General features: G+C 43.7%; 1 protein-coding gene across 1 annotated transcript in view; it reads right to left on the reverse strand.

Annotated features, from left to right (window-relative positions):
- The window catches only part of LOC115197031 (metabotropic glutamate receptor 8-like), a 259,937-nt gene that overhangs the window by 1,811 nt on the left and 240,760 nt on the right, over nucleotides 1-17,366 (reverse strand). The window contains exon 10 of the mRNA XM_029758159.1: nucleotides 4,940-5,186. Coding sequence (XP_029614019.1) covers nucleotides 4,940-5,186 — 247 coding nt within the window. The remainder of the gene's footprint in view (nucleotides 1-4,939; nucleotides 5,187-17,366) is intronic.

Below are 17,366 nucleotides of genomic sequence, written 5' to 3' on the forward strand. Positions count from 1 at the left end.
TGATGTGTAAGCCCAGGAACTTAAAAACTTTCCACCTTCTCCACTGCTGTCCCTTCAATGTGGATAGGGGGGTGCACAATCTGCTGTTTCCTGAAGTCCACGATCATCTCCTTTGTTTTGTTGACAAGTTTAAATGTTCTACTCACGTCAGCCACTGAGAAGGAGAGGAGGGGGCCGCAGTCTTTGTTGGCGATCCGGAAATAAAAAAATAAAATAAAAAGCGGGCACAGAAGGTGTTTAGTTTTTCTGGAAGCGTAACGTCGGTATCCGTGACGTGGCTGATTTTGTTTTAGTCCGTGATTTCCTATAGACCCTGCCACATATGTCTCGTGTCTGAGCCGTTGAATTGCAACTCCACCTTGTCCCTGTACCAGCATTTCACTTGTTTGATTATCTTGCGGAGCGAATAACTACACTGTTTATATTCAGCCATTTCTCCAGACCTCTTTCCATTGTTAAATGCGGTGGATCGCGCTTTCAGTTTTACGTGAATGCCGACACCCATCCACGGTTTCTGGTTAGGGTAGGTTTTAATGGTCACAGTGGTACGATTTCTCCAATGCACTGATTAATAAACGCGCTCACCGAGTCAGCGTATAGGTCAATATTGTCCTCTGAGGCTGATCGGAACATATTCCAGTCCGCGTGATCAAAACAATCTTGGAGCATGGCTTCCGATTGGTCAGACCAGCGTTGAATGGTTCTTGTCACTGGTACAACCTGTTTTAATTTCTGCCTATAAGCCGAGACGAGCAAGATGGCGTCGTGGTCGGATTTGCCGAAGGGAGGGCGGGGAAGGGCTTTGTATGCATCGCGGAAGTTAGAGAGTAGCAGTGGTCGAGAGTATTAGCCCTACGTGTTGTGCAATCAATATGCTGATCAAATTTAGGTAGCATTGTTCTCAAATTTGCTTTGTTAAAATCCCCAGCTACAATAAATACAACCTCCGGATATATAGTTTACAGTTTACATAGAGGCGAGTTAAGTTCCTTGAGGGCCGTCTTGGTGTTCGCTTTAGGGGGGATGTACACAGCTGTGGCTATAACTGATGAGAGGTAGAATGGCTGACATTTGATTGTAAGGAAGTCTAGGTCGGGTGAGCAGACTTGAGTTCTTGTATGTTGTTATGATTACACCAAGAGTTGTTAATCATAAAGCATACAACCCCTCCCTTCCTCGTCCCAGAGAGGTGTTTATCTCTGTCGGCGCAATGCACGGAGAAGCCAGGTGGCTGAACCGATTCCGACAACATATCCCGAGAGAGCCATGTTTCCGTGAAACAGAGAATGTTACAATCTCTAATGTCTCTCTGGAAGGCAACCCAAGCTCGAATTTCGTCTACTTTGTTGTCAAGAGACTGGACCATTGGCGAGTAGTATACTTAGGAGCGGAGATTGATGTGCCCATTTTCAAAACCTGACCAGAAGACCGCTCCATCTGCCCCTTCTGTGTTGCCGTTGTTTTTCGCATACCCCTAGAGCATCGAGCCAGCGGGGTGGTGGCACTGGAATCCTCATCTCTCCCAAGTGGACATTCTCTCTTTCTCCCCTGACCCATCTGTCTATCTCCTCATTTGAATTCCATGCTGTCACAGTTACCAGCCCTTTCAAGCTTAACATCCTTATCATTTATCGCCCTCCAGGTTCCCTTGGAGAGTTCATCAATGAGCTTGACGCCTTGATAAGTTCCTTTCCTGAGGATGGCTCAACTCTCACAGTTCTGGGTGACTTTAACCTCCCCACGTCTACCTTTGACTCATTCCTCTCTGCCTCCTTCTTTCCACTCCTCTCCTCTTTTGACCTCACCCTCTCACCTTCCCCCCCTACTCACAAGGCAGGCAATAAGCTTGACCTCATCTTTACTAGATGCTGTTCTTCCACTAATCTCATTGCAACTCCCCTCCAAATCTCCGACCACTACCTTGTATCCTTTTCCCTCTCGCTCTCATCCAACACTTCTCACTCTGCCCCTACTCGGATGGTATTGCGCCGTCCCAACCTTCGCTCTCCCTCTCCCGCTACTCTCTCCTCTTCCATCCTATCATCTCTTCCCTCTGCTCAAACCTTCTCCAACCTATCTCCTGATTCTGCCTCCTCAACCATCCTCTCCTCCCTTTCTGCATCCTTTGATTTTCTCTGTCCCCTATCCTCCAGGCCGGCTCGGTCCTCCCCTCCGGGCAGCCGAGCGGAAATGGAGGAAAACTCGCCTCCCTGCGGACCTGGCATCCTTTCACTCCCTCCTCTCTACATTCTCCTCTTCTGTCTCTGCTGCCAAAGCCACTTTCTACCACTCTAAATTCCAAGCATCTGCCTCTAACCCTAGGAAGCTCTTTGCTACCTTCTCCTCCCTCCTGAATCCTCCTCCCCCTCCCCCCCCCTCCTCCCTCTCTGCGGATGACTTCGTCAACCATTTTGAAAAGAAGGTTGACGATATCCGATCCTCGTTTGCTAAGTCAAACGACACCGCAGGTCCTGCTCACACTGCCCTACCCTGTGCTTTGACCTCTTTCTCCCCTCTCTCTCCAGATGAAATCTCGCGTCTTGTGACGGCCGGCCGCCCCAACAACCTGCCCACTTGACCCTATCCCCTCCTCTCTTCTCCAGACCATTTCCGGAGACCTTCTCCCCTACCTCACCTCGCTCATCAACTCATCCTTGACCGCTGGCTACGTCCCTTCCGTCTTCAAGAGAGCGAGAGTTGCACCCCTTCTGAAAAAACCTACACTCGATCCCTCCCATGTCAACAACTACAGACCAGTATCCCTTCTTTTCTCTCCAAAACTCTTGAACGTGCCGTCCTTGGCCAGCTCTCCTGCTATCTCTCTCAGAATGACCTTCTTGATCCTAATCAGTCAGGTTTCAAGACTGGGCATTCAACTGAGACTGCTCTTCTCTGTGTCACGGAGGCTCTCCGCACTGCTAAAGCTAACTCTCTCTCCTCTGCTCTCATCCTTCTAGACCTATCTGCTGCCTTTGATACTGTGAACCATCAGATCCTCCTCTCCACCCTCTCCGAGTTGGGCATCTCCGGCGCGGCCCACGCTTGGATTGCGTCCTACCTGACAGGTCGCTCCTACCAGGTGGCGTGGCGAGAATCTGTCTCCACACCACGCGCTCTCACCACTGGTGTCCCCCAGGGCTCTGTTCTAGGCCCTCTCCTATTCTTGCTATACACCAAGTCACTTGGCTCTGTCATATCCTCACATGGTCTCACCTATCATTGCTATGCAGACGACACACAATTAATCTTCTCCTTTCCCCCTTCTGATAAGCAGGCGGCGAATCGCATCTCTGCATGTCTGGCAGACATATCAGTGTGGATGACGGATCACCACCTCAAGCTGAACCTCGGCAAGACGGAGCTGCTCTTCCTCCCGGGGAAGGACTGCCCGTTCCATGATCTCGCCATCACGGTTGACAACTCCCTTGTGTCCTCCTCCCAGAGTGCTAAGAACCTTGGCGTGATCCTGGACAACACCCTGTCATTTTCCACTAACATCAAGGCGGTGACCCGATCCTGTAGGTTCATGCTCTACAACATTCGCAGAGTACGACCCTGCCTCACACAGGAAGCGACGCAGGTCCTAATCCAGGCACTTGTCATCTCCCGTCTGGATTACTGCAACTCGCTGTTGGCTGGGCTCCCTGCCTGTGCCATTAAACCCCTACAACTCATCCAGAATGCCGCAGCCCGTCTGGTGTTCAACCTTCCCAAGTTCTCTCACGTCACCCCGCTCCTCCGCTCTCTCCACTGGCTTCCAGTTGAAGCTCGCATCCGCTACAAGACCATGGTGCTTGCCTACGGAGCTGTGAGGGGAACGGCACCTCCATACCTTCAGGCTCTGATCAGGCCCTACACCCAAACAAGGGCACTGCGTTCATCCACCTCTGGCCTGCTGGCCCCCCCTACCTCTGAGGAAGCACGGTTCCCGCTCAGCCCAGTCCAAACTGTTCGCTGCTCTGGCACCCCAATGGTGGAACAAGCTCCCTCACGACGCCAGGACAGCGGAAGTCAATCACCACCTTCCGGAGACACCGGAAACCCCACCTCTTTAAGGAATACCTGGGATAGGATAAAGTAATCCTTCTAACCCCCCCCCCTTAAAATATTTAGATGCACTATTGTAAAGTGGTTGTTCCACTGGATATCATAAGGTGAATGCACCAATTTGTAAGTCGCTCTGGATAAGAGCGTCTGCTAAATGACTTAAATGTAAATGTAATGTAAATGTTTTCGGTCAGCTGCTGGGATTAGATCCATTGTGGTGGTCTGAAGAGAGGATCGCTTCAAAAAAGTCGTATTCCTGGTCGTAATGTTGGTAAGTTGATGTTGCTCTTATATCCAATAGTTCATCCCGGCTGTATGTAATAAGACTTAAGATTTCCGGGGGTAACAATGTAAGAAATAATACATTAAAAAAACATAATACTGCATAGTTTCCTAAGAACGTGAAGCGAGGCAACCATCTCTGTCGGCCCCATCTCACCTCAGCGGTTCAGTGAAATGAGCACCTGACGAGATATGAATTTAAGCAAAGTTTTAGATATCAAACTGTGCAGTCAGCACAATCATGATAAGTAAACAACAGGATGTTTGCCTGTATGAAACTTCTGCTAATAGAATCTTGAAAGGGCTTTGAAGTCTAAATCTGATCAATGAACAGTTATGTCTAATCTGTTCTCAGGTGTCTTTTTAAACTATCTTAGATGAGAGCAAAAAATTATTTTCTACAAGCTGATTTCAACAACGATATTTCAGATACTATAAATAGCTGAGGAACTGTGGTTAATTTTATTGTATGTAGAAAGCCTGTTGTCTGTTGTCTGTGGTTGTACCTAACATAAGCTATACCCCCCCACAAAAATAAACTTATAGGTGAAAAAAATGGGGGCAGTGGTATAATATGTTACGAAGTGAGGGATCACGTCTTTATACTCACTACTGGCATCCATGCCCTCGCAGATTTCGGTCTTCACCTCTCCATTGGGTCGCTCGGAGGCCAGCTGGGACAGCTTGCTGGACATGGTGGCGACGGTGACGATGGCCTTGAAGGTGCGCTTGCGCTTGGGAACATTCTGCTCCGGGTGGAAGATGATGATGTAGACCTTGGGCATGTAGAGCATCCCCAGAGAGACGGAGGCGCTCAGGCTGAGGGAGATGGTCAGCGTGGCTGTCTGGATGTACATCTGACGAGAGACAGATTGAGAGAGAAAGAGATAGAGAGAAAGAAGGAGAGATCAGTCAATGAGTCTGAGGTGCTTCAAAGAGAATCCTGGGGAGAGAAACATTTGTGATCCCTGACACAACAGACTCTTAGAAAAAAGGGTTCCAAAAGGGTTATTTGGCTGTCCCCGTATACCTCTTTTTGGATCCAGATAGAACCCTTTTGGGTTCCATGTAGAATCCTCTTTGGAAAGGGCTCTAAACGGAACCTCAAAAGGTTCTACCTGGAACCAAAAAGAGTTCTTCAAAGGGTTCTCCTATGGGGACAGCCAAAGAACCCTTTTAGGTTCTAGATAACACCTTTTTTTCAAAGAGCAGCTTGAATGAATCCAATCACATTGTAACACATTACTGATTTTATTTGTATTTGGCACTTGCTTTTTTATGAGGACATAATAGTGAGGTCTTGAGCATACTGGAATCAAACTCAAAACACCAGTACACAACCTAGTTGCTGTTCACTTGTAATGCACATTGTGTTCCAACCTAGTATCACAGATTGTGAAATAAATATAATTGTGCTTATTGGAAATTCGTGACAGGCAAACAAACAGTTTTTTTTGTGTGTGCAGTACACGACTTTGTATTCTGTGCATTTCAATCCCAGATAAAAAGAGTAGGTTACTTAAGCCCTTATGCCAGAGGTTGGTCGGGAAGAAATGGGTGGGAATATAATACAACCTTCTATCAACCCAAACATTGCGAATTTGAATCACGTCATGGACAACTTTAGCATTTTAGCTAATTAGCAACAACTTGCTACTTTTAACTACTACCTAGCTAACCCTCACCCTAACCTAACCCGTTTAATACTTAGATGTATGTTACCTAACCCTAACCGTAACACCTAACCATAACACCTAACCATAACACCTAACCATAACCTCTAGTTTAGCTAACAGTAGCCACCTAGCTAGCCTAGCTAACATTAGCCACTTAGCTAACATATCTAAAATTAGCTACAACAAATTGGAATTTGTGTAATGTACATGAATACATTATGAAGAATGAAAATCGTGTAATACATACGAAGTGCGTTTTGAAGAAAATAGTGTAATACACACAAAAAAGTGTGCCTGTCACAAATTTCCAATAAGTAATTTCTGTTTATTTCACAATAATCTGTGATAGTGTGTTCACATGGAACATTCAAACTTGCAGTACACTATTCAGGTTTCTTATAACCACTTAAATCAAACCCATCCAACCACTGACAACCCAGGTGAGGTACCCTGACCGCATGTACACAATTCTACTCTTCTCCCACCTGTTGAACTTAACCAGGCATTACAAGCTCATGTTTCATTGACTTATTTCCAATGTTACAGTACACCCCCAAGAGGCTGAGAGAAAATAACCGCTGATGCGAGCACATCTGCACACATGCCAAACACTCCGGCTCCTGCTTAAACACCACCTGAGTAGTCATAGCAACAGCATTTAGAAAATTCAACACAACTAATGGCACTCTCATTGTGCAGTAAACTGACAGTGAGAATTCTCAGAGGGTATTTGCTCAGCCATATCTGTACATTTAGTGTGGTGGAGAATGAAGAGGAACTGGCAACAGGTGGCACATCTCGCTTGAGTCTGAACATCTCCACAGTGGAAGCCATTCCATCACACATCAAGGTATCATTCTGAAAATGTATGGTAGACATTCAAGCATAAAGTCATTGAGAGGGCCTCTAGACAAACATCTAGGAATGATTTATATTGTGAGAACAAAGCTTATATTACACTCTCTGTCGGGCGTAGATTTTAAGGTCAGCCATATTGGTGCACAAACATGAAGCCACTTACATAAATGATATTATTATCCTGTGGCTAAAACCCCTTAAGGTTATCTTAAAGGCCCAGTGCAGTCAAAAGCACAATTTACCTCTGTTGTATTTATCTTTCCACACTATGAGGTTGGAATAACACTGAAATTGTGAAAATGATAATGCCCTTTTAGTGTAAGAGTTGTTTGAAAAGACCGCCTAAAATGTCAGGCTTTTCTTTGTGGGATGTAGTTTCTAAATTAGTTAAAGAGAGTTTCAATAAGACCAATAAGAAAGAGAGTTCCAAACTTCTCTGCCAATAACAGCTAGATTTCAGTTTCCCCCACCTCACTCAGAACATTTTAATTGAAATACTCAAAGTAAGGTACTTCATTGTTACCCAGAAATGATTTGATATTGAGATAGATACAACTGCATTGGACCTTTAAGTTAATATTTTGACTGCAGAGTGTTTTCCAGTGGGTCTCCAGTTGGGGCTGGTGGCAAGTCCTAGTTAGAACCTGTTAAGCAGCTTCTTTAGATCTATAATAAGAGTGATGGGGTCGGCTTCAAAAAGCAAGAACTGAGGAACAATCACCTTCAGTTTTAGGTCAGCCAGAATTCTGGGGCATGAAGCTCAGTGACATTTATCACCTGAACCTGCTTAGGTAGCTATTGCAGAGATAGGAGAGAATGACTAATAAACACATCACAAGCACCTGGTCATATGCACACTGTTTGGAATAGTAGTGGGGCGGTTAGCAGGAGTCTAATTGAATGTACAGGTAGGTAGAGATATACACTGAACACAAATATAAATGCAACATGTAAGGTGTTGTTCCCATGTTTCATGAGCTGAAATAAAAGATTCCCAAAATGTTCCATACACACATAAAGCTTATTTCTCTAAAAGTTTGTGCACAAATTTGTTTACATCCCTCTTTGTGAGCATTTATCCTTTTCCAAGATAATTCGTCCACTTGAAAGGTGTGGCATATCAAGATTAAGTAACGTCCACCACAGCTATTGAATATTCATTTCTCTACCATAAGCCGCCTTCAATGACATTTCAGAGAATTTGGCAGTACGTCCAACCAGCTTCACAACCACAGACCACGTGTACCCACTCCAGCCCAGGACCTCAACATTCTGCTTTTTCACCTGCAGGATCGTCTGATACCAGCCACCTGGACAGCTGATGAAACTCTGGGTTTGCACCACTGAAGAATTTCAGAAACAGTCTCAGGGAAGCTCATCTGCGTGCTCGTCTTCCTGACCAGGGTCTTGGCCTGACTGCATTTCGGCGTCATAAACGTTTTTATTGGGCAAATGTTCACCTTCAATGGCACACTGGAGAAGTGTGCTCTTCACGGATGAATCCCGGTTTCAACTGTACCAGGCAGATGGCAGACAGCATGTACGGCATCATGTGGGTGAGCAGTTTGCTGATGTTAACATTGTGAACAGAGTGCCCAATGGTGATGGTGGGGTTATGGTATGGGCAGGCATAAGCTAGGGACAATGAACAAAATTGTATTTTATCGATGGCAATTTTAATGCACAGAGATACCATGACGAGCTCCTGAAGCCCACTGTCGTGCCATTCATCTGCTGGCATCACCTCATGTTTCAGCATGATAATGCACAGCCCCATATTGCAAGGATCTGTAGACAATTCCTGGAAGCTGAAAATGTCCCAGTTCTTCCCTGGCCTGCATACTCAGACATGTCACACATTGAGCATGTTTGGGATGCTCTGGATCGACGTGTACGACAGCATGTTCCAGGTCCTGACAATATCCAGCAACTTCGCACAGCCATTGAAGAGGAGTGGGACAACATTCCACAGGCCACAATCAACAGCTGATTCAACTCTATGGAAAGGAGATGTGTTTCGCTGCATGAGGTAAATGGTGGTCACACCAGATACTGACAGGTTTTCTGACCCACGCTTCTTCCTTTTTTTAGGTATCTGTGACCAACAGATGCATAATTGTATTCCAAGTCATGTGAAATCCATAGATAAGGGCCTAGTTTATTTATTTCAATTGACTGATTTACTTACTTATGAACTGTAACTAAGTAAAATCTTTGAAATTGTTGAATGTTGCGTTTATATTTATGTTCAGTTTGGTATGAGGATGAGATTTGCTTTGTCATTACACTAGACATAAGTCTTCTGCTCTAAAAAAAAAAAAAATATGTTTTATAACTTCCCTATCGTAATCTATCTATACCTCTTAAATTCCAAAGACCAGTTTAAAAAACCACGACTCCCTCCAACCATCTTTAACTCCATGCACACTCATATGAAAAAAATTACATTTAAAATATATTTTTAGATAATTAAGATGTGAAATATTTAAAATATATATATATTTTATTTAATACATTTTAAATACATTCTAACATATATTACAGAATATATTGAAATTGTATTATAAAATATATACAAAATATGACGAAATATGTACATTTCCTCAGAAAATGTATTTAATTCATTTTGAACAGTATAAATCAATATATTTGGTGATTATATTTATAATATGTATTTTGAAATGTTTTGTAAAATATACTGCTCAAAAAAATAAAAAGAACACTAAAACAACACATCCTAGATCTGAATGAAAGAAATAATAATATTAAATACTTTTGTCTTTACATAGTTGAATGTGCTGACAACAAAATCACACAAAAATAATCAGTGGAAATCCAATTTATCAACCCATGGAGGTCTGGATTTGGAGTCACACTCAAAATTAAAGTGGAAAACCACACTACAGGCTGATCCAACTTTGATGTAATGTCCTTAAAACAAGTCAAAATGAGGCTCAGTAGTGTGTGTGGCCTCCACGTGCCTGTATGACCTCCCTACAACGCCTGGGCATGCTCCTGATGAGGTGGCGGATGGTCTCCTGAGGGATCTCCTCCCAGACCTGGACTAAAGCATCCGCCAACTCCTGGACAGTCTGTGGTGCAACGTGGCGTTGGTGGATGGAGCGAGACATGATGTCCCAGATGTGCTCAATTGGATTCAGGTCTGGGGAACGGGCGGGCCAGTCCATAGCATCAATGCCTTCCTCTTGCAGGAACTGCTGACACACTCCAGCCACATGAGGTCTAGCATTGTCTTGCATTAGGAGGAACCCAGGGCCAACCGCACCAGCATATGGTCTCACAAGGGGTCTGAGGATCTCATCTCGGTACCTAATGGCAGTCAGGCTACGTCTGGCGAGCACATGGAGGGCTGTGCGGCCCCCCAAAGAAATGCCACCCCACACCATGACTGACCCAGCGCCAAACCGGTCATGCTGGAGGATGTTGCAGGCAGCAGAACGTTCTCCACAGCGTCTCCAGACTCTGTCACGTCTGTCACATGTGCTCAGTGTGAACCTGCTTTCATCTGTGAAGAGCGCAGGGCGCCAGTGGTGAATTTGCCAATCTTGGTGTTCTCTGGCAAATGCCAAACGTCTTGCACGGTGTTGGGCTGTAAGCACAACCCCCACCTGTGGACGTCGGGCCCTCATACCACCCTCATGGAGTCTGTTTCTGACCATTTGAGCAGACACATGCACATTTGTGGCCTGCTGGAGGTCATTTTGCAGGGCTCTGGCAGTGCTCCTCCTGCTCCTCCTTGCACAAAGGCGGGGGTAGCGGTCCTGCTGCTGGGTTGTTGCCCTCCTACGGCCTCCTCCACGTCTCCTGATGTACTGGCCTGTCTCTTGGTAGCCCCTCCGTGCTCTGGACACAACGCTGACAGACACAGCAAACCTTCTTGACACAGCTCGCATTGATGTGCCATCCTGGATGAGCTGCACTACCTGAGCCACTTGTGTGGGTTGTAGACTCCGTCTCATGCTACCACTAGAGTGAAAGCACCGCCAGCATTCAAAAGTGACCAAAACATCAGCCAGGAAGCATAGGAACTGAGAAGTGGTCTGTGGTCACCACCTGCAGAACCACTCCTTTATTGAGGGTGTCTTGCTAATTGCCTATAATTTCCACCTGTTGTCTATTCCATTTTCACAACAGCATGTGAAATTTATTGTCAATCAGTGATGCTTCCTAAGTGGACAGTTTGATTTCACAGAAGTGTGATTGACTTGGAGTTACATTGTGTTGTTTAAGTGTTCCCTTTATTTTTTTGAGCAGTGTATTAAATAATATTTGGATTTAAATACAACATGAGACAATCTCGCACGACAATACATCTCGTGGGAGGCCAAAAAGCACTACAACAAAGCCACATCCTCAACAAGCCACGGCTCCAAGTCTTCCAATAGGCTGCCGAAGCTACTATATATTTTGTCAAAATGCATTTTTATTGTACTTCAAACATACCAAAAGCATAACAATTTAGAATATTAATGCTTGAGATACCTCAACTCGTCTAAAGAAGGCCAGTTGTATTGCTTCTTTAATCAGAACACAGTTTTCATCTGTGCTAACATATTTGCAAAAGGGTTTTCTAATGATCAATTAGCTAACACAACGTGGCATTGAAACACAGTTGGTTGCTGATAATGGGCCTCTGTACGCCTATGTAGATATTTAATTAAAAAATCTGCCGTTTCCAGCAACATTAGTCATTTACAACATTAACAATGTCTACACTGTATTTCTGATCAAATTTATGTTATTTTAACGGACAGAAAAATTTGCTTTTCTTTCAAAAACAAGGAAATGTCTAAGTGACCCCAAACTTTTGAACGGTCGTGTATATTTTTACCTCTTGAGATGCGATAACTTGTTTTTTATGAAGTTGAACATGTGCTTTTTAAGACAGAATGTAAAAATTAGGTGAAATCAAAAGCATCACAATTAAATTTTTGGCTAATTATTAAAGTTTTGGCTTGTTGGCCTAAAAGAATACCTCCACTGTTCAATACTTAATCCTTAAGAGTCTATTGATGCACGCCGGCGGATGTCTAATTTTCATTATAAAACAATACTCCATCAAAATCTGTCAGTTTAAGCTAGAGATATCCGTTTTTTTGCATGTGCTGCATCTAAAGCCAACACATCCGTCTATGTCGGCCTTCCGCATCTGCTGTGGAAGGTGGTCAAGCACAGTGGTGTTTGTCAGACCATGAGATATCCGGATAATTGGAAACTTCTGTGGACTACAAACTAATATATATATATTATTATTTAACTAGGCAAGTCAGTTAAGAACAAATTCTTATTTACAACAGTGGGTTAAATGCCTTGTTCATGGGTAGAACGACAGATTTTTTCCTTGTCAGCTCGGGGATTCAATCTAGAAACCTTTCGGTTACAGGCCCAACGCTCTCCCCACTAGGCTACCTGCCGCCCCAAAAGTGTCACGACTTCCGCCGAAGTTGGTCCCTCTCCTTGCTCGGGCGGCGATCGACGTCACCGGTTTTCTAGCCGCCACCGATCCACTTTCCATTTGTTTTGTCTTCATTGTACACACCTGGTTTCCATTCCCATAAATATACACTGCTTAAAAAAATAAAGGGAACACTTAAACAACACAATGTAACTCCAAGTCAATCACACTTCTGTGAAATCAAACTGTCCACTTAGGAAGCAACACTGATTGACAATAAATGTCACATGCTGTTGTGAAAATGGAATAGACAACAGGTGGAAATTAGAGGCAATTAGCAAGACACCCTCAATAAAGGAGTGGTTCTGCAGGTGGTGACCACAGACCACTTCTCAGTTCCTATGCTTCCTGGCTGATGTTTTGGTCACTTTTGAATGCTGGCGGTGCTTTCACTCTAGTGGTAGCTTGAGACGGAGTCTACAACCCACACAAGTGGCTCAGGTAGTGCAGCTCATCCAGGATGGCACATCAATGCGAGCTGTGTCAAGAAGGTTTGCTGTGTCTGTCAGCGTTGTGTCCAGAGCACGGAGGGGCTACCAAGAGACAGGCCAGTACATCAGGAGACGTGGAGGAGGCCGTAGGAGGGCAACAACCCAGCAGCAGGACCGCTACCTCCGCCTTTGTGTGACATGTGACAGACGTGACAGAGTCTGGAGATGCCGTGGAGAACGTTCTGCTGCCTGCAACATCCTCCAGCATGACCGGTTTGGCGGTGGGTCAGTCATGGTGTGGGGTGGCATTTCTTTGGGGGGCTGCACAGCCCTCCATGTGCTCACCAGAGGTAGCCTGACTGCCATTAGGTAACGAGATGAGATCCTCAGACCCCTTGTGAGACCATATGCTGGTGCGGTTGGCCCTGGTTCCTCCTAATGCAAGACAATGCTAGACCTCATGTGGCTGGAGTGTGTCAGCAGTTCCTGCAAGAGGAAGGCATTGATGCTATGGACTGGCCCGCCCGTTCCCCAGACCTGAATCCAATTGAGCACATCTGGGACATCATGTCTCGCTCCATCCACCAACGCCACGTTGTACCACAGACTGTCCAGGAGTTGGCGGATGCTTTAGTCCAGGTCTGGGAGGAGATCCCTCAGGAGACCATCTGCCACCTCATCAGGAGCATGCCCAGGCGTTGTAGGGAGGTCATACAGGCATGTGGAGGCCACACACACTACTGAGCCTCATTTTCACTTGTTTTAAGGACATTACATCAAAGTTGGATCAGCCTGTAGTGTGGTTTTCCACTTTAATTTTGAGTGTGACTCCAAATCCAGACCTCCATGGGTTGATAAATTGGATTTCCATTGATTATTTTTGTGTGATTTTGTTGTCAGCACATTCAACTATGTAAAGAAAAAAGTATTTAATAAGATTATTTCATTCATTCAGATCTAGGATGTGTTATTTTAGTGTTCCCTTTATTTTTTTGAGCAGTGTATGTTCCTTATTTAACCCTTTGTTTCCCCCATGGTTTGTTGCGTGTTTGTTCATTGAAAGTAGGTCTGTATTTATGAGCTTGTGTCACGTCCTGACCCTAGTAAGATGACATTTTCTATAGTAGAGTAGGTCAGGGCGTGACAGGTGGTGTTTTGGGTGGTTCTATGTTTTCTATTTCTATTTCTATGTTTTAGTTCTAGTTTTTTCTATTTCTATGTTGTTGTTTTTTGGTTGATCTCCAATTGGATGCAGCTGGTCCTCGTTGTCTCTAATTGGAGATCATATTTTAGTAGGGGTTTTCTTCCTGGATTTTGTGGTTTAATATATTTTGAGTAGTGTTTGTTTCTCACTGTGTCACGGTTTGTTGTTTTGTCATATTCAGTTATTTGTGTATTGCAAAGTTTCACGGATTTAATAAAATGTGGAAATACAACCACGCTGCACTTTGGTCCAATCCTTTCGACAGCCGTGACAGCTTGATTATTTTCCTTCTTGGAATATTTGTTTTGAGTAAAGTTATGTGAATTACTCATCTCTGTGTCCTGCGCCTGACTCTGCCTTACCTGCTACACCTAGACGCCTTACAAAAAGTATGACCACTCTATGGAAAGGTTAGACTCTCACGAACTCAATGGTGTCCTTCATTTTGCTCAATGATCCCCCACGAGTGTCACGGTAACCAGGTCCGTATGTAAAAAATGAACAGAAGTGTGCAGGTAATTTGTGCCAACAAAAAAAGGGGTTAAATATGTGTAAAAAACGAACATTTCTTCAGCTTTCTTATATCTCCTAGATATAGGAAAGAGACTTCAAAACCTTATTCCTTATGATTTATCTTTTAACTGTCTGTTTTGCCATTTATGAATGCATTCAATGTGCCAAATTCAGTATTTGTATTTCATCAAATAATGTTTAAACATGTTTTTTGATACATACAGGGGTCCTAAAAAATCAAATAGCTAAATGATCTTTGGTATGACCATCTTAAAACAATTCTATATGTTAGCTTAGTAGACCCCCCCATTATGTAGCAAAATGTTAAATTGTGTTTTTTACATTGGATAAAAGTAGAGACTTAGAGCTAGAAAATGGTATATCATACACTGCAGTTGGGGAACAATGGGAAAGTATTTCTGCTTTGAAAGTTGATAAACTTGTAACCTCACTTTTGAGAAAATGGCCTTTTGAATGTTTTGGTACACCTACTAGAGAGCTCTTTTTTGTCTACACCCATTCAGCATCATTCACACCCTCTTAAGCTTTAGCCCCACCCATCTCTTCGCATGTGAGGCCATGTACTAAACATCCAAAGATTTCAAGACCAAAGGCTGGTTTATACTACGGGTGTGTTCGTAAATTTAATCTGGAGTGCCAGAGTATGGTCTGTGCGTTCGTAAACTCAGAGCATTGTCCGTTTATAATTTCATAGCGTTTATAATTTCATAGCGTTTCGCTCACGGAGCATTCAGAGTGCACACTGGACGCTCTGGATGAGGAATAGGGTTCATCCGAGCGTTCTGACCTAACAACAGCAGTCAAGCACCCAAGCTAACTGGCTAACATTGGCTAACTTGCTAGCTACTTCCAGACACAAATGAGAGAACAGCTCACTCTGACCATTTTATATGCCCTAGCAGAGCTGGTTAGGATGTTATGTTACCCAGAGCATTGGTGACTGCAACTGTGCTGCTGGCAACAATTTAATTACTTTTTTTGGCAGCGTTTACTGAGACTGGCCGTATTCAACGGGTGTTGAAAGTTGAAACTTTACTTTCAGCCCCCAAAAAGTTTAAACTTTACTTTCAGCCAATGTGCTCTTTCTAACAAGTTTGAGGACATAATGCAAGGAATAATAATGCCAATCATGATAGTTTATGATTAAATTATCATATTTTGGCATTGCTAATTTTCATGAAGAATTTCCCAGCGCATTGTCAATTCAATAATAATGGGTTTGTTGGTTCAGTATCATGCTTAACCAAACCCAGTAGCTTGGTGGTTAGAGTGCCTGCCCTGAGACTGGGTGTTCAAACGGTCAAGTCGTACCAGAGATTCTAAAACTGGGACTCAATGCCTTTCTGCCTGGCACTAAGCATTAAGAAGATGGATTGGGTGTAAGGCCCTGCGACAGATTAGCGTTCTGTCCAGGGTGTGTACTTGTACATCAAGCTGCGTCATGCTACAGAATCAGGGGATAGGCTCTTGCCCTATGGACCCTTCTGGCCCGGACAAGGCTTACTTGTCCAAAGCTTATTTACTCATGTAAATGCCATTCTGCATACTGGTGACATACATAACAACTTACTTCTGATTAAAAAAAAAACTCATAATGTTATGGAAATTGGGATGAGGAAACTAAGGAACTGAGAAAAATCATGCCGTCTGAAAGACCATGTTTATTAAATGTTAAATGGAAATGAATTAGCCAGGGCCTTTTGGGGGACCTAAGCTAGATTTGGTTGGGAGTGGGGCCCCCCTCTTGTCAGCGGATAAAAAAAATGTATGTTTTAAAGTTTATTTCCAGCAATTCTACACATTTTGCCATGGGGCGAAGAGAACATTTAGCAATTTTAGAATACCTTTCATGCAATTCTACTCATTTTGCTATGGGGCAGAGACATTTTGCAGTTTTAAAGCACGTTTTCTGCAGTTCTACAAATTTTGTCACGTTCTGACCTGTAAAGGTGTTATTTGTTAGTGTTTAGTTTGGTCAGGACGTGGCAGGGGGTATTTGTTTTATGTGGTTCAGGGTGGTTTTGTGTATGTGTCCAGTTAGAGGGGTATTTGATTTATTAGTCCAGGGTTTTGGTTATTGTTCTATGTTAGTTTATTTCTATGTTCAGTCTAGTCGTTTGTATTTCTATGTTTAGCTAATTGGTGTTGGGGCCTTCAGTTGGAGGCAGCGGTCTATCGTTGCCTCTGATTGAAGGTCCTATAATTAGGGGTGTGTTTGTATTGTGGGTAGTTGTATTCTGTTTTGTGCTTGTCACCTTACAGAACTGTTAGTGTTGTTTCTGTTAATTGTATACGTGTTTATTTTGTTTCTCCTTCTTATATATTAGAAAGAGAAGATGAGTATACACTTCCCTGTTGTGTCTTGGTCCTCCACACACGACACTCGTTACATGCAGAGAAAATGTTGCAATTTATAACACATTTCATGCAATTCTACTCATTTTGCCATGGGGCAGAGATAATTTTAGAAGTTTTAAAGTGAATTTCCTGCAATTCTACCCATTTTTTCCACGGGTGGAGAGTTTTTGTTGGCTGTTTTAAAGCAAATTTTCTGCGATTCTACACATTCTTCCATGACTTATACCATGTTAATGATATCAGAGTGAGAGCGACTAACAAAATCTATAGGGGCCCCTAGGAGGTCAGGGCCCCTGGGCTCGTGCCCATTGTGCCCAGTCTGTATTTGGCAGTGATTACTACAAGTTTAGATAACTGGCTAGACTAACTTACCAATCTAAAAATTGTTAGCTGACACGGCTAATCGAGTGACAAGAGAAACTGCACAACCAAATTTCGAACTTGCACCTTGTGTATTCTACTATTCTAACTCTCAATATTAAGTTGAGACCGTGACTGAG

This window comes from Salmo trutta, chromosome 7 (genome assembly GCF_901001165.1).
Source record: "Salmo trutta chromosome 7, fSalTru1.1, whole genome shotgun sequence".
Lineage (NCBI taxonomy): Eukaryota > Metazoa > Chordata > Actinopteri > Salmoniformes > Salmonidae > Salmo > Salmo trutta.